The sequence below is a fragment of the Bidens hawaiensis genome, unplaced genomic scaffold (assembly GCF_021521415.1).
Source record: "Bidens hawaiensis isolate Kalapana, Puna unplaced genomic scaffold, B.hawaiensis_p1.1 tig00015212_1, whole genome shotgun sequence".
Classification (NCBI taxonomy): domain Eukaryota; kingdom Viridiplantae; phylum Streptophyta; class Magnoliopsida; order Asterales; family Asteraceae; genus Bidens; species Bidens hawaiensis.
The window spans coordinates 16,854-35,766 of NW_027492353.1; the positions used below are offsets into that span (position 1 = coordinate 16,854).

Genomic DNA, 18,913 nt, shown 5'->3' on the forward strand with positions numbered 1-18,913 from the left:
CTGACCCTTTTGTTTTAATTCCGGTACGTTAAGCTGGTATTGACCGAATTCGTGTCAGCTTATCGTCGTAATGCTTGGGTTTTACAAACTCTGGGTTTCAATGCTGGAGTTTTGCCAGCTGCCCGACGCAATGTGCCGGGTAGAGAGGCTAGTTCTTTTATATTTTATGCAAATACAATGTACACTCTCCCTTGCCACTCCACAATGCTGCTTTATAGATCCAAATGTAACAACCAGCTGCATCTTTCACGATAGTCTTCCATGGCAACTCTTTCTTTCTCATCTTCATCACTTCACTCCAAAACCCTAACACCATCAAAACCCACTTCACATTCTTCATTTCAAACCCTAATTCACCTCCCAAACACCCCCAAATTCAACCCCTTAACCAGCACCCACAAACCCTCAATCACTCATCCAATCAAATCCACCACCACCACAACCACAACCACCACCACTATTGCTCCACAAACCCTAAAATCACGCCTCAAGAATGGTGAAACACTATACGGCATGTTCTTACTATCATTCTCTCCCACTCTCGCCGAGATTGCTGCTCTTTCCGGCTACGATTTTGTGGTGGTTGATATGGAGCATGGGCCCGGGGGGATACCTGAAGCGTTGGCGTGTCTTCACGCGCTTGGTGCTGCAAATACTCCGGCGATTATTAGGTTGCCGGATACTGATCCGGCGTGGGCTAAAAAGGCTCTTGATCTTGGACCGCAAGGTGAGTGTTAAACTATTAACTAAGTATTGTGTTGATAATTGTTAGTTAGGAAGTTATTAGGGTGCTTATGAGTCGGTTTAGTTCGGTTAAGTTTTGGGTTAAAATTGAACTCAAAACCGAAATGTAGGATTTTTAGTTTTTGAAAACTGTTCGGTATTGGTTTTTTCTAGGGCTGTAAGCGAACCGAACGGACACGAACAAGGCCTTGTTCATGTTCATTTGTTAAGGAAATAATGCGTTCACGAACGAGATTTTATGTTCGTGTTCGTTCATTAAGGAAATGAATGTGTTCATGAACGGTTCACGAACAAAAACGAACATGAAAATCAGCAGAGCCTAGAGATCGAGAACTATGTATTCATCTATGTGAACAATGAAAGCCTGTAAACGAATCGAACGAACACGAACATAACTAACAAATATTTATGCTCGTGTTCATGAGTCGGTTTTGTTCAGTTGAGTTTTGGGCTAAAACTGAACCAAAAATTGAAATGCCAGTTTTTTAGTTTTTTTTAGTTTTTGAAAACCGTTCGGTGTCGGCTTGTGGTTTGGGTTCGGTTCAGTTTTTAAGAAAACATAAAACCAGACCGACGGTTTTTTTAAGTTCAGTTTGCTGTTTTCGATTTCCGACCAGCTTTCGGTTTCATACAAACCCCTGGGTTTTACAAGATAGAGGGTTATACATAACTCATATTTACATAATACTACTTCTAACATTTACTAATTACATTGTGTTTAAAAAGGTATCATGTTCCCGATGATCGAGAGCCAGAAAATGGCGAAAAAAGCCGTCTCTTACTGTAAATTCCCGCCAAACGGAGTCCGTGGCTCTGCACACACCGTCGTTCGGGCTTCCAATTACGGCATCAACAACGGATATTTAAGTAACTATGAAGACGAGTTACTGATCATGTGCCAGGTGGAATCAGAAGAGGGAGTGAAGAAGATCGACGAGATTGCAGCCGTTGAAGGAGTCGACTGCGTGCAAATGGGCCCGTTGGATCTGAGCGCGAGCATGGGGTATTTGTGGGACCCGGGGAATAAGAAAGTGAAGGAGATGTTAAGGACGGCGGAGAAGGGGGTGCTGAAGACGACTGCAAAGGGCGGCGGGGCGTATCTTTCTGGTTTTGCGATGCCACATGACAAGCCGGAGGATATGAGGTCGCGCGGGTATCGTATGATCTCCGGGGCGGTGGATATAGGGTTGTTTAGGAGTGCTTGTGTGGAAGATGTGAAGAAGTTTAAGATGGAAGCAATGGTGTCTAATGAAGAAGAAGATAATGATAAAGATAGTGATGAGAAGTATTGGAGTGAGTGATTTATGTTTTAGTGTTGTTTGTTTTGTTAACATGAATAAGCAAAATGCAACATTTGGGTTGTCATCAAGATTCACTGGCTGCATTGTTGTATCTCACAAATAAAATAAAGAAGGTAACTTTATTGTATCTTGTGAAAAAAGACTCATTTTCTTGTACTTTGATTTTAACTGCTTTGTAAATAATTTTTAAAAAAATTAGTTTAATCATTTCTGCAAATATTGGGGTAGCATGCATAGACTATGATTTTAACAGCTTTGTAAATAATTTTAACTGTTTTCTATTTTTATCTAATTTTAGTTAGACTTGGGCATAAAACCTAGTTCGGGCGCGGCCCGAAACCGAACTTGATGTACCGAACTTGATGTGCCTAACCTGTTGGTACAAGCCAGGTTTCAATTCCTTAAGAGAAACCGTACACACACTCAGGATAGTTTCACTTGGTGAAGTAGAAATCGCCAGGTGTAAGTCGGACGATGGGATAAGGACTAGCGATTAATCAGATTAATAGGGATTAGTCGGTATTAATCATATTGAAATTTATATGTAAATTTTCAAATATACATATGTATTTCAATTTTGATTTTAGTTTTCGGCAAATCGGGATTAATAGGTGGCAAGTCGGTGGGATAAATAGTAGCGATTAATCGGAATTTTTACAGCACACTTCTGCTCTGCCCGGTCAAAACCCGGACCTGCCGTGCCAAACAACAATAAAAACCTGACAAAACTAGTCAAAAATCCGAAGCAGTTCCCACTTAGACCCGGTTTTTGGCTTTGTTGACGAAATCTGGAACTGGATCCGACCCGGTTATTGACTTGTTAACCAAATCTGAAACCGGTTATTACCCAGTTCCGGTTTTAAAAAAACCCATTTTGTGCACCTCTAATTTTAGCCATAAGTAATTAATACTGGATTGGCAATTTATATGAAACATTACAATAAGTTTCCATTTGTTGCCTGTTATTGATGATTTTGTTTATTCGCCTCAAATATAATAGCCTACACATCATATATTCATATTTCAATCTTGAAACCAAGAATTAGTGAGTCTGCTAAAAAAATTTATTAACAAGATATATAAAAAAAAATTAAAGAGAAACAAGCCAGCAAGGAGCTTGAGCAATACAAGAATCATAAACTGACCAAAACCGAATCGAAACAATCCAGCCAACCCGGACATACAAGCAACACAGAATCTTAGAAACATGATTGTGGCGAGCAGCCACACCGACCATGTGTTTTAATATAAACTATAAAGTAACGTATGCGGTTGAGCAAGAAAATCCAACCACAAAATAAGTGACGGATCCAAAAATTTTACCCGCGTCACTCTTGATAGCAAGAAAAAAAACGGATTCAAAATGCCAAAGCAGGACAACCCTCGACAAAAACACCAGGAGCCGTAGGACAAGAAACGTAAGGGCACCCGTCAAGATCATTCCCCCACCAATACAAACCAGTATCCTCCAAACCCAAACAAAGGTACAACAGCACCCCCATAAACGCCAACCCTGCATCCAACGCACCCGACAACACATAATTATGCCTTTGCCATAAATCGGGCCTATACCGAAACATCACAAACCCTGACAAGAACCCAACAAATATCCAAGCCGTGTAGTTCACAGCTGTAGCTGGCGGCATATTCCCCGTAGCACCAATCAACACTGGCATATTTATCAGTGTGATCCAGTGCTGGTCAGGGAAAGCCCTATGGGCTAACCAGACCAACACAGGAGCTATCGCTCCTATAAGAAAAGCCCAGTTCACCATCGTGTAGGTTCCTTGATCTCCAAAGATCTTTCGAGGCCCGATCAAACCCCATATAACCGATGCATCGTAAAACACATGGCCCCCGGGGCATGTCCAGACGTCAGATGATGAGTCACATATGTCTGGAATTGTTTCCATTAACCACCAAGCGGTGCACAAGTACACCAAAGCGGCAATCACGGTTCCAACTATTTGTGCCATGAACATTGATCGAGGCGGGATCTTCATGTAATGACCAAGCTTGAAGTCTTGAAGGAAAGTCACCGCTTGTGTCATGCTAATGTAACCATACACCTTGAAGCACATGTTAGCAACCGGATATCCCGGATATATGTACCCGATTATATATTCGGTTATAATGTTCAAACCCGGGGCCTGAAATGATTGAAATCACATCATATACATTAGTTCATTTGGAACTATATAAAAATATGAAGTTAACAAATTTATTTAAAGATGTATATTTAGTATTTAATATTTAATAACCTGGTTAGTGATGGCGGTGAGAATGCCGATGGGGAGAGTGAAGAATACTGCGATTGCACAAGCTAAAACGACACCCCACCATGGCAACTGAAGCTGCTCGTTGTAATACTCGCATGCGAATATGGTTAATGATATGTTAACAAAAAGTATGCACCAAAACCACCATTCAGGCACTTGCTTGTACTTGCTCATTAGTCTAGTGTGTATGTCCACTTTCTTCTCTTTGAAACTTGATTTGCTTTGCTCCCATATATCACTGTAATGTATTATATATGCCACATGAAGAGACTAGTTAAGATCAGGTTCATTGCTTACTATGACCCGTTTGAGGTAAAACGCACCCAAATCGACTCGTTAATTTCATTTAGGATTTTTTTTTTCTTAATAAATGTATAAAGTTGAAAGAGTATGATTAAATGGGGTACCATTTTGAAACTTTTTACAACACATTATATATATAGGGGAAAGTTAACGTACAAATGAAATTAACGTGCTAATTGTGAGAATCAAGTAGAGTAATTATATTTACAAGTAGAGTAATTATGTAATTACTATGTAATTACATAATTACTCTACTTGTAAATATAATATAGTAATTACATAATTACTCTACTTGTAAATATAATTACTCCATTTGATTCTCACAATTAGCACATTAATTTCATTCGTATTTGATCCAAACCCTATATATACATAAAGTTGTATTTAGATTTTCTAAATACATTAGATAATTACATGTTATTCGAAAAAATTAAATTAAATGTTAAATGAAAACTAAAAAAAAAGGCTGTATGTGAGTATGTCACCCTCTATTTATAAAAATGTTTCAAAATTATACTCCTATGTAATCACATTATTTAAAAGTATCAATTTTTTAAAAAAATTCTTGATATAGTTCACATGTGAAGTTTAACCTACCTTCCATGGAAGAGAAACACATGAACCACCATGGACGAAAGAGCGGCAAACCCGACACCATAAGTCATAGCGAAAAACGTGCTAAGATACAAAGGCCCTTGTTCTTGATAAGCATCATTATCAAAGTGAAAATTCGAGTCAACGATCTTTGTAATATTATACTCCTGGCCATCGGCTGTGAACAAGCCATCCGAAAATATCGGGAAGTTTTTCGCATTATAAACATTGAACCAATAAGCAAGTGGAGTGATCACATACATAACCAAGAAGAAGCCAGCAGCAACATTGGCTGTGGCAAACCATGGGCTTGCTAGTGGGCTTCCAAGGTAAGCAGAAATGCTGGACCAGTCTAGCCCAATAGCACCTATACCGAGCCCGTGAAGCCCGGACCCGATTTGTTGGGCCATGATTGATGATGGGAAGATCCAGCAGACCCATGAGAGTGAGGTTAACATTTGGAAAAGGTAACCCGGGAATATGTAGTATGCGAAACTACATGTGAATGCGATTAGAAAGAATTGGGTTCGTGTCAATCCGCCTTTGGGTCGCTTTTCTTTCTCGTGCAAAGCCCTGCTTGAGTAAATCACATAATTAGTTTCGTGTTCGGGTTGGGAAAACTTAGGTTCAAATCTGCACAAGGTGATTTAATTTAAAAAAAATGTGTGTTTAGTTGTTAAAAAATAAATATTTTAACTTCATATAATAAATTACAATTAATTACAATATTGTTGATATCTTCATTAATTATTTTTCCAGTGTTTTGCACTTTTGTTGGTCAATATTATTACTGCATGCACATTTATTTCTTTGATCCTTTTAACCAAAATAATGAATAAACTTTTAAAGCTTTATTTACATGAATAATACTTTATATTTTCTTTTCCAAGAAGTTAAATAACATTTTTTCCAAAACAAAAAAATTACAAACTTCAAAGCCTGTCTACATGCAACCAATATCCATTTAATTATTTAAAGGAAAAAATATTACACATGTCAAAGCTTGTCTACATGCAACCAGTATCCAAAATTATAAGTATTTCAGATTATATCACATGTAAAAAAAAATCTAAAAATCTAATAATACCAATATATCACAGCTCCTATAATCATTTCTCGCCATTTTTTTTACTTGATTCTCTAATTTTTAATCATATTTGGTGTGAGGAAAATAAATGAAAAAAAAAACAACTTTATTTTGGGTTGGCTAAACATATATATAGGGTGTGTGCACTAGCTTTGCGAAAAAACTATTTTCAAGGCTTAAATCCATGACCTTAAGATTAGTAGGTCATAAAGCAGCAACGTATCCGGTTGCTTCAAGACACCCCCCCCCCCCCAAACTAAACATATATCATCCCATTAAATTATTGTGCCCTTTCCATAAAATATATATCAAGTCAAGATCTTTTTGTTTGTTAATACAAAAGAGAGAATATTAATGAATAATGATGTCACAAATTTGACAAAAATAAAATAATAAACCGCCTCTCAGTTTTAAACAAGCAAGCCGGCCAAATAATATGTAATTTGTGACACATTATTACTGATTACACGTGAAAAATGTAGTGGGCCAACAAGGTGAAAAACATCTTTTTGGTTTTGTTCAAAAAACATTATTTGTAACTCTAGATATACTTTCACAAAACATTATTTTGAATATTTACCAAGGGCAATGCCCTTTTATTAAAAAAAATTATTATTTTGAAAAATATAAACTTTTGAAAATGAAAATTTTGAAAAAGAAAATAAGTGTTACCTAAACAAAGAAACTTGAACAAGATTGGACGGCCACCACATCTCAGCCGGCTCCACCAAATACCTTCTGAATATTCCAGCCCATCCAAACCCTAGCACCTACCACCGTTAACCGCCACATCAGCATCACACCCGTTACAAAAACAAAAAACTCAATAACCAATTAACCATTGATCTCCATGAACCAGACTTAAAAAGGAGTGTGCAATTGTGCATGGTTCGGTTTTAAGCTAAAACCAAACCAAAAACCAAAATGCTAGGTTTTAAGTTTCTTAAAATCCTTCGGTTTCGGTCTTCTCAGTTTTTGTTTGGGTCAGATTTGATTTCGGATTTTTGGGCTTTGTCATTTGGAACAATTGTACAAAATATATTTTTGTGAGCACCTAATTATTTTATTATATTATATATTTGAATTAAATTTAAAATATTTAGGTTAAACAATAAATTACTTAAAAATTCAAAATAAATATTTATTAATTTGGTTTATTTCAAAATTTCTTCAGTTACACACATAATCGATACCGAAAGTTCAATTATTACGAAAACAAAAGCCAGTTTGGGTCATTTCAAAACGATATTTTCGGTTTTGATTTTTCGATTTCATGTACACCCCTAATATTTAATTACTTATCTATACTATATATAATATGTAAGTGATGGGCAAATTAAGACTTAGAATTAAGAGTTTTACAAGTTATGATGCATACATGTTAAAGTAGGGATAAGTTTGTCTTTTTCACACATATCACCCACGTTCATTTGATTTCTATAAAAACAATTACAAGTACAGTACCTCAACTTTACTTAGATTTTGTAAATTTAAGAATTAGTTACAAATTTAATCTCTCATGATTACCCATTTTTTACTCTAGCTTTATTGTTTTTGCCTTTCTTCGTGTATGTTTTACAAAAATACGGTTAACAAAAATCCGAACATACCTATTTAAACGAGCTTATTTTTGTCGACGTTTCAATATAAATTTTTTTCAAAACAGATCGACGGTTTAAAATGTACAAGTCATTACTGCATGAATGTACAAGTTTCTTAAAAAACAAATGTTAGATATCATATTTTTATATAATTATATATCCAACCCTTTATCTTTTTAACTTGTTTCAATTCAAAATTTAAGTAATACTTACAACTTTGACCCCTCAAATTTATTCAAATATTACTCTAACTTTAATTGCTTTTTCCTTTTATGTGTTTTATAGAGATGTGATTAAAAGTATTCAAGTCGTATAAATATTTAAAATAATTAAACAAACGTGAGTCAGGCTCGGTATGAAGTTCTAGTTAAGCTAGAGTATTGTTGCCCGCTACATCATGCGGCACCTAACTAGTTACTTATCAATGAAATTTACCTGAGTTGTGAGAACAACAATGAGTGACACAAAGAAACTCATATGTTGTTTATAAAAGATCTTCACACCCGTAACCACATGAATCGCATACACCGTACACGCACCCGAGTTCGCAAATATCGTGATCAACACATGTTCCTTAACATTAAACGGTCCAGGGTTCATAGTAAACTCCCATCGTGTGCCTTTAAAGAACACACGGTCGGTTATCTTGGCCTCCATGAGGCGGCCAAGTGGCACAACCACGATTTGGGCAGAGATCGCGGTGATGCTAAGAGGTTCGGTCCTGAACCAGAAGAACGGGTTCAGGAACGACAGCAGGACAGCGTTCCCAGTACCCACATGCGGAATGTGAGTACCGGAAGCGTTGTACAGTCAACGCTACCTGTTTTATAGGCGAGTTGTCGTACTCTGGGTTGTCGTCCTCCGGGTACAGAAGTGGAACATGGATGGCATCAGAGGGATTGTGTTCCATGAGAGATTATTATTATGGAGGGAAAATAATTAGAAATGAAAGAGAATATAAAATAGAAATAGAGGATTTGATGAAGAGCCACCTAACCTACCAACATGTCTAACATGTTTAAATTTTGAACACGAATGATGCACTTCATGGCCACGTGGAGAAAGTGAACGGAGTCGGTAAATAGTTATAATAAATAATTAGAGTAAAATATATTTTTTTTTCTTGTTTTCAAGGTATGAATTTAATGTATGGTTAATAATTAACTAGTTTTTCTACCTGGCACGTTGCGCTGGGGCAACTAGCAAAACCCCATCGTTGAAACAGGGACGGGTGTTGGTAAAATCCGAGCTTTACGATAATGAGTCAACACGAATTTGGTTAGTATTGACTGCCTTCGTTATAATATAGACACTATTGGTAAAATTTGAGCATTAAAACCCAAAAAATTGATTCGTCAAATTAACATATAAAAACATTAACATATAATAAAACTAAATATTTAAGACGGGGTTTATTTGGTTGGCAAACCCGGACGGTGGTAAAACCCACGCATTATCGGTACTGAGCATTGAGACGGTAACTTGACACGAATTCAGTCGATTTTAATTACGTACGTTGCGATACCATAACTAAAAAACGAAAAAAAATATAACAACTGAGGTAAACCAGTGACCAATTTTACGGAGGGGGGTGTCGATAAACTTGCGCATTGGTAAAACCCGAGCGTTATCGGTCATGGGATTTAAATAAGGCCACAAGTCTGCACGAACTCGGTTAGTTTCTTTCAAGTTTGTTATGGTGCTGGAACTAAAACAAAAAAAAAATTAACGCTTGGTAGAGTTCTGTTATGTTTATTATGGTAACTGAGAAAAAACTCAACAAAACAAAAAAACAAAATTCATCAGTTAAAACGGTGCCGCCAAGTGGCCCAATAGGCCACCTGCGACACCAAAGTTGTTTATATATATAACTAGTGTGTTGCCCGACACGTTGCGCCGGGGCAAGTTAGTAAAACATGGGCAGTGGTAAACCCAAGCGTTGAGTATGTAAGTCGACGCGAATGTGGTCGGATTCAGTTACGTGCGTTATTGTACCGGAACTAAAAACAAAAATAAAATAAAAATTATAAAAATCGAGGTGGACAAGTGGGGCGAACCCAACAGTTATCGATCGCTTACGTTGAGCTGGCCGGTCTACGAAAATTCGGTTTGTTGTCGTCATGTTACTGGAATTAAAAGAAAACACGGTAAGTCTATACGAATTTTATTGGTTTTTGTCACGTTTATTACAATATCATAACCAAAACAATTTCCTTTCCCAAATTGATAACAATAAAATATTAAAATTTTGAAACTTGAAAGAAATAACTAATAACACATATTAAAAAATTTAGAAACAAAAATCATAAGGTAGGATTGGAGAGATTCTCGAACTCATCAAACAACAAACCCACACACATCTTCCAAGGTTTACACAACAACCATCCAACCAAATGAATCATTATTATTAAAGCATGAAACCATTACAAAATATACTAAAGAATCTTTGCATTATATTGTGACACCAAACTTCTTAAATATATTAACTAGATAATTATTAATGTATAACAAATAACAAGTTTGATGCTGTAAATGTCTTACTGGGCCACTTGGCGGCACCGAACTGATCTGTCAATTTTGTTTTTGGTTTTTAGTCTAGTAAACCGTAGCGAACGTAATGGAAACCGACCGAACGTCAATTTTTTTATTTTTTATTTTCTAGTTCCAGTATCATAACAAACGTGACGGAAACGGACTAAATTCATATAGACTCACCACCTCAACGCCCAGGATTGACAACAGTCGAGTTTTATCGAACGACGCCATCACATTTGGTCCACCTCAATTTTTATATATTTTTTTGTTTTATATTTGGTTTTATTCCAGTACAACAGCGTACGTCACCAAAACCGACCGAATACGCGTTGACTTACCAGCTCAATGCTTGGGTTTTACCACCATCTGAGTTTTAACGACTTGCCCGGCGGAACACGCCGGGTAAAAAGCGAGTTAATTATAACTAGTATTCTAAATTCGCACATTGCGACGGGACTGTTGCAATGTACCAAAAACAAACTTGGAAACGTTAAAATGTTTATGCATGTTGAGCATGTTAACTCGCGAGTTAAGACTTGTTAAATTGTGAACAAAATTTAGATCTAAACCTTAAACTGTCCACACATGCACGTTTGGTGTGTTAAGTCACACACTAAGTCTGCAAACTAATTTTGTTTTGATATTTAAGATCAGACATTTACAAATGTTGTTTGGTCCACGTTAATTTTTGATCTTACCGTAACATAGCAATCAAGAAAATTGGACTTTATACAAAAATATATTTTTTTTTGGTAAATTATAAACTTTGTTTGGACATATATATAATACAACCAATAAAGTCAAATAAGAATATAACCAATAATAAAAAAAATGAATAGTAATGATGTGAGCGGAGAATAAAAGTTGCTTTTTAATATTATTATAATAATTTTATAGGGTTTGGGCACTGCTTGTTTTAAAAGACTGGTATTGATATAAGGATGCTCGGGACATCATCTGCAAAGGGCTTTGGTTTGGTCAGGTTGCTCGGCAAAACCGCCACGGCACCTCGGGTCGGAAAATTGGTTTGGTGGAACCAATTGTGAATGTTTTATCGGCTTCTGCGTATCCATTTGGTTTCCACCTCCATTGATTTGGTTTGGTCATTCGGTTTGTGCATTTTGTTAGGTAGCATGTGTGAGTGCTTCGAATACCCTAACAACGTTAATTGGACACGTTAAGTTTAGTGATATGCTAATTTTTTTTTAGTTTTCTAGCAATTCTGCAATTGCATAACCTGGTAAGTGACACAGTGTTTGTCATTTATAAACTAATGTGCGTTCAATTTTTACAAGTGCAAGTTACGGTATATTTATCTAAGGCTATACGTAATGGGGCAATAAGTGACGGTTTTTTTTGAGATTTTTAATAAAATGACTTTAATTCATGATAAATGTGTGTTTAATATTTTCAAATTTGGGTTATCTCTACTAGGGGTGTTCAAAAGAATCCGAATCCAAATTATCCGACTATCCGTATCCGAACTATCCGAAATTTCGGATATCCGAAATCCGGATTCAGATAGTATTTTTGAGTTTTTCGGATAGTTCGGATATCCGAACTATCCGAAATATTAAATTTAATATTTTTAATTTTAATTTATATCTACCATAACCCTAATTTTCTAAACATAACTCCATTGTTTCCAACTCTCCCCCTCTTCCATCCATTCACTCACTTTATCAGTCTTGTTTTCCAGACTACCAGCCACCACAATTGATTCGCTCTCTTTATCAATCTTTCTTTCTAGACTCCCGGCCACCACGAGCACCGTAGCTAAGACGCCGGCCACCACGATCCGGCCACCAAGAGACACGCTGTCGCTGAGCCACCGACCACCACGAGACACCATAACCGAGACTCCAGCCACCACGAGACGCCATCGTTGGACGCCGACCACAATGAACCAGCTCCAGCCCTCGTCTCACATCTCCACGACCGTTGTCCGTCACCACCCCCATCTGTCCATTCACGATAACGAGATTGTATTTTAGATTGTGTCACTTAGATTTAAAAATTAGATATAAAACAAGGTTTTTTTTCTTCCATATTTTCGGATATCCGATTCACTATCCGATCGGATATTCGAAATTTCGGATACGGATTCGGATAGTGAAATCCACTATCCGAAAGGTCCGGATATCTGAAGTTCGGATATCCGGTTTTGAACACCCCTATTCTCTACTATATATAATACATAACTCATTGGCAAATTATATCACTTAGATTTTAAGGGATTTACAAATACTCTAACACATAGTACAACATACCAAGCATAACGAAGAATGGCAATATAGTCTTTAAATCATATAAATATCTAATTAAATTGGTTAAAAATACTTACAATTTTTATCCCTTAACTTTAATTCTATTTTGTAAATATAAACAATACTTACAACTTTAACCCTAATCTTTTATCTATATATTCTTTTTATTTTAACTTTTAACCCAACCTCCCCCACTATTTTTAAACGGTCATAACTTTTTCATACGTTAATATTTTTTAAAAGACATTGCACCATAAAAACGAGCATTTTATTATCTTTAAATTGAGTATGATATTGCAATGGTTTTTTCCCTTAAAAACAACATTTTATATAGAGATATTTGTGGTCCGGTTTTGATTGTTTTTAAATTAAACCGTGAGTTAGACCGTTACGAATGTTTTTTTGTCTTCGAAACAGAAAACCAACACTTTGAAAATTGAAAATCGGCTGGCCAAAAGTGAAAGAAAAAAATCAACCGTGAAATCAAACTAGTTACCTGTTTAAACGGTTTCATGGTTTCAGACCAGATGATACTAGACCCTCTTTCCCGCTGCATCGCGCGGGCACCCGCCTAATATATATCAATGATAATGATTGTTGATATGTTGCCATGTTGGCTTAACCAGTGATAGAAAAATATAGCAAAATCACCAATTAACAATTATTATGAATAATAATTCAAATGAATAAAGTAAAAATTAACTGAATTATTTTATTGAATTTAATAACGTTAAGGCCAATCACCATCATGCATTCATGGACGGCTCCGAAAAATTTGAATTTTGTTATAGTATTGATTTTACTTTCTTTTCAAAACTAGCTTTTGAATTTTGCTTGGTTTCAAAATGAGAGCCAAATTGGTTTTCTTAATTTTTTAAATTTGGAACCATGTTATATTATTTCTTACACTTTTAAGATAAAACACACTCAAATGTTTATTTAGTTTAAAACTTAAAAATAGACTATTTTTATTTAGGTGCAAGGAGTTGGAAGATGGGGAAGGGAAGGCCTATCTGACAATTATCTTGATGGGCGTGCGGGATAGGGAAGGGAAGAAGATAGGAGTGAGGACTTAAAATTTTTTTTACAGGAATCAAAGATGGTTGATGTCAAAATTTTATAGTGGTCATTCGAGATTTTAACATATATAAACCTCTAATTTTTTTTCAGGTGACTGGCCAACCTTCTGCCACTGGGAGGGAGCACGACTTTCTCTTAGTGATGAAGCAAAAGGAAGAAGAAGATTATGTGCAAGCTCTCAAGCTCAATGTAACAACTCTATATATAAAACAATTTTTTTTTTAGCGAAAGAAATGTGACATTGATATGAAAAAAAAATAGAATGCATGAAGTTAAGAATGCTATGCACACACACCTTGCATACCTTATAGGTCAAGCCTAATGTTTATGGGTTTGTAGTGTACTTAAGTTTAAAGCTTCATATCAATAAATTGAGACAAATGGATGGTTTGTGAAGTAAAATTTAAGAATTTTAAAAAAATCTCAAAATAAAATAATTGTTATCTAGCAACACCAATTAAAGAAGTAAAATGGGAATAACGGGCTACAACTACAATCTACTGGGCTTAAGTTAAACTTGATGGGCTAATAAATCGTGCATTGTCCATTAATAATAATCAGTGACCAGAAGGCAAACGGACAACAATATGTGTCGATATCCTTTTTTAGATACCAAAACTAGAGGTGTACAAAACCGGTTTTAAACCCAAACCGAATCGGTTTATAAACCGAACCGGTTTGGTCAACGGCTGGTCAAAACCGGTTTGAATCAAACCGGTTCGGTTTATAAACCGGTTTAGACACAATATAGGCCGACCTGGTCATGTCGGTTCGGTTCGGTTTATAAACCGGTATTAGCCGGTTTTTCTCAAACCGGTTCGGTTTTAAAACCGGTTTGGTAGATCTTAAGGGGAACCGGTCCTGAAACTGGCGGTTTGGGTTGGGTTGGGAACCGACCCAAACCGGTTCGGCTCGGTTTGCCTAAAACCGGTCCCAAACCGGTGTTTTTGTACACCTCTAACCAAAACTAAGTTGTTTAAAAATAACGCTCATGAAAGTGGGATGATATTATTATTCTTGAACCGTTAGCAATTTAACTTTAATGTAGTAGGGAGTTTACATGTGTTTATACTTCACTAATTGTGGTAAGCAAGGTAATGATTGCATCGAAACAGAAGGCAAGCGGGCAACAATCTGTGTCGCTACCCCTTTTTAACAGCACTTGAATACGTAGAGAAATTATTTTGATCAGTGTCATTCTATGTGTTATTTGCTATTTGTAAGTGTCATAGTTAATAATGACGTTTAGTTATAACTTATAAGCATGCGCTACTTGCTCATATGACAGATTCATATTCGTATCCGTATTCATATTTATATACTACTTTCGAAACTAGTAAGTTTCCACTAAATTTAAGTTTGTAACACATGTATTGATGTATATACAAAATCAGCACACAACCATCTATATAAGAACAAGAACGAAACTAAAATAACGAGGAGCTGCCTGCGCTAGGGGCATCAACGCGTGTTTATGTTATCAGCTTATTAACTTCTGTAGGAAAATACATAACCAATGTATATATACTTATACTCGTTGAAGGTGACACCATATAATTTACAAAACCCACTTACATATAAAGAGAACGTGCTGAAAATGCTCGTACATATTCTTGCTACATCTAAAACAAAACATTCATAGTTAATTCTCCAAATATATTTAATTAAAATTTTCGGGATGTTCACTATAAATTAATCTTGGATTAAAAGTATGTATATATAAAACCAAATTAGTACTCTACCATAAGAATAATAATGGAACTAAAATAACAAGGAACTGCCTTAGGTGTATCAGGATGTGTTTAACTGTTTATGTTATCAAATCATTAAATTACATTATAAAACATGCCATCAAGGTTGTATATACTTCAACTCGTTGAAAAGCGATCACATTTTCTTAGCCGGAAACAATCTGTTGGTCGGTTCTTGATCGAATGTTTTATGATCGGATGATAATCCAGTAACCAGTATGCAGTTTGCTCTTGGACACCATAGTTGTAATCACACTTAAAACTAATAGAACAATAATACCTAATGCAAACACAAACTTTAATTGAAACTGAATATGAAATCGCGTTTATGTAAGCGTAACTAACAAACGGGACTCTTGGATATTTAATAACTGTCAAAATGATTATCATTAAAATTTTTAACTAACTTGCATAGTAACAAGGCTATGGTTATTCAATGCATATCACAAACCGACCCAATATGTAGGGCTGTCAATTTAGACACGATACATGAACCGGCCTACACGACTTTAACAGTATCAAGTATGACCTTAACAGGTTTCGTGCACTAAACAGGTAGACACGGATCGACCTGTTAATTTCAGTTGTACACTTCATTAAAAAATTTAGTAAGTTTGCACTGAATTGTAAGATTGTCACACAAGTACACGCAAAATCAGTGCAATAAGAATGGAAATGCAACTAAAATAACAAGGAACTGCCTACACTAGGTGCATCAGAATGTTTTTATGTTATCATATCATTAAGTTTCTTAGAAAAATACGTCACCAATGTGTATGTACTTATACTAGTTGAAGGGCGATCGCATTTTCTTCATTGGAAACATTATTTTTAGCACGCTGATTCTTTTTGAGATTTACTTCATCTTCTGGTTGTTTAAACCGAGCCGATTCTGCCAACTCTTCCACTGCTTTCATCATATTTTCCTCTATCCTAGAAGCTGTTTCAATTAATAAAGATGCAAAACTCACTAGCGGAATGACTTCTAGCAGAGGCATTATTGTAATGTCATTCGGCTCGTATTTCTCCTCATGATCATTTGGTTGGATCAACAAATCCGAAAGTGATTTCAAGTCATTTTGTAGTTCCTTGACCGCGTTTTTCATATCTTTAACCGCCATGTGTATCTTCACTGATCTTGTCATTGTGCTCACAGTTGTTGCTAGTTCTCTTATAACATTTGATGAACTTGAGCTTAGATTCATGCATGCTGATTCAAGATGGTTCTTTATTGATTCCGGAACCTGTTTAAGAACAACGAAAGCTTCTTTGATTAATATTCAATTTCGTGTATAAAAGTGATAAAACTTGAGTTAATAAGGAGTTGGTATTTGTAAAACTTGGAGCAACACCAACTTAAAGGACCCGAATTGTTAATACAGAAAGTACAAGGGTGGTACGGAAGATCTCGGGGGGGCGGATTGGTGGAGATCTAAAGTTCAAGGACCAAGTTGAATAACTTGTTGCCAAAGGCCCAAAGTTATCTTTTATTATTATTTTTAAATAAATTAGAAGTCTAGTGAATTGATTGTGTTTTTTAGTTTGAGTAGGATTATAGTTGTGGGTGCTATATAAACCCATTGAAAGTTTTATTTGTTGGTGGCAGTATGCCAGTATGTATTTTATTCTCGTTTTTTATTAATAAAAGGAGTCGCAAAAACGTTTTATGCAATATCGGGTTTGGTGTTCTTGATTAACTTGTCTAAGGTTTAACGGTATTCACCTGATTCTTGGAAGCCAAACAACTAGTGAGTGTTTCAATGCAATAAGCGCAACTACGCGACGATGCGCCAATCTTAAGGTAATTTTTCCATGGGTGTCGGAAATTGAAACGCCCATGTGCGGGTTCCCATTGAGCAAAGTTTGCCATGGATTCTTCAGAGGCTTTTGAATTCAAAACACAATTATAACCTTGTAAATTTTTCTTAGATTCTTCGTTACCATGACCAAAATAATCATCTGCACAACCTTTACAAGATAAAAATGATGATTAACAGTTGGTTATATACTATAACTTGAAAGTTGAATGATGTTAGTTGCATAATGCATGTTTGAAGTACTTACAATCTAGCGATTTTGCGAGCTTATCCATGTTACGTGGGACTAGAAGATGAAGCTCTAAACCAGCCCAAACAGGAAAAACAACCATGCTAGTTATAATGCACAAACAAGTCCCTATGATTATGGTTGACAACCTTTCATGAGCCATGTGTAGGAGATGATCAACGCGGTACCCTGAGACCGAGACTAGGCTGTATGTAAGAATGAAGATGGTGCAACCATAATCGTATCTAGCTTTCACTATGGGGATGAATCTTGAGAAGGTTGTAGCAGAAGCTGTTATAAGAAAGTTATCATTAGTTGGTGAAACTTAAGTTAGGATATATCATGTTTATTTAATAAACAAATTTTCATGATGTGGGATATATATTTGTTTAATATATAATTACACTAGGTTAGTTGTCCGTGTATCACACGAATGGAGCATATATGATTGTTTATTTGAAGAAATATAAAATTATAAATTTATGTGAACAGATGATTTTACGTAAATATTAAGCAATTAATACAAAGTTTAATTCTAATATAAATTACTTAATTAAATAATTGTTAAAATAGATAAGAGTCTATATGGCATCCTATGTGAACATGCTAGAATGATATCATGTGTTATATAGTTTTGATTTAATAGTATATTAAGATCTTCATGATATGATTTGTTGAAGTTACCTAGTATGAAGATAGAAATCCCCATAATATATGGCTCAAATTGGTGGCCAGTGTGACTAGCAATCCAATGAATCCCAAGTGCAAGAAATCCAGCAAGAAAAGTGGCACAAATTCTGTTCAAACACTTGTACAATGTTCCACCTACAATATAACTACACATTAGAATGTTTTTCTTGAAGCAAAGTAAGATTGGTTTCAAATTAAATACCTACCAACGGTATATTCGAAGACGACGACAACGGTCATAACCGCCCAAATGGCACTTCCACCGACTCCGTCATACAAAGGTCTCATGTAGTAAAACAAAGAAACAAATATTAAAGCCACCCCAACTTTAAGGCAATGAAAGAATTTTCTAGGGTCATCCACCCCTAAATCCCATGCCTTCTTTAGAAACATCCACACTCTCGTCACAAACCGAACCACCAAACCCTTCAATCGGTCCCATAATCTCGTCACTTCATGCGTGTGCTCGGGCTCAAGCGCCATTGATGATCCATCACCCACCCTGATACTCCACTCAACTCCATTCTTGTTACACATTTTTTACAAAAGCATATGACGATAGAGAATGGTGCCAAATGCTAGATAAGCTATTCTTTTTGTTGATTTGCTTTGTGACTTCTACTGTATTTATACCC

General features: G+C 35.9%; 3 protein-coding genes across 3 annotated transcripts; 1 reads left to right on the forward strand and 2 right to left on the reverse strand.

The window, feature by feature from the left end:
- The first annotated feature begins 252 nt into the window (after positions 1-252).
- Positions 253-2,105, forward strand: LOC143548653 (uncharacterized). Its single transcript, XM_077039757.1, has 2 exons — positions 253-727; positions 1,471-2,105. The coding sequence occupies exons 1-2, from the start codon at positions 262-264 to the stop codon at positions 2,043-2,045; spliced, it is 1,041 nt and encodes a 346-aa protein (XP_076895872.1). The 5' UTR covers positions 253-261; the 3' UTR covers positions 2,046-2,105.
- Positions 2,106-3,324: 1,219 nt separating this feature from the next.
- LOC143548654 (oligopeptide transporter 7-like) lies at positions 3,325-8,563 on the reverse strand. Its single transcript, XM_077039759.1, has 5 exons — positions 8,345-8,563; positions 6,981-7,078; positions 5,225-5,794; positions 4,307-4,562; positions 3,325-4,195 (listed from the first exon to the last, which is right to left on the reverse strand). The coding sequence occupies exons 1-5, from the start codon at positions 8,507-8,509 to the stop codon at positions 3,404-3,406; spliced, it is 1,881 nt and encodes a 626-aa protein (XP_076895874.1). The 5' UTR covers positions 8,510-8,563; the 3' UTR covers positions 3,325-3,403.
- Positions 8,564-16,324: 7,761 nt separating this feature from the next.
- Positions 16,325-18,913, reverse strand: LOC143548655 (aluminum-activated malate transporter 10-like). Its single transcript, XM_077039760.1, has 5 exons — positions 18,485-18,913; positions 18,273-18,413; positions 17,607-17,879; positions 17,266-17,510; positions 16,325-16,786 (listed from the first exon to the last, which is right to left on the reverse strand). Exons 1-5 carry the CDS (start codon positions 18,813-18,815, stop codon positions 16,325-16,327), a joined length of 1,452 nt encoding a protein of 483 aa, XP_076895875.1. The 5' UTR covers positions 18,816-18,913.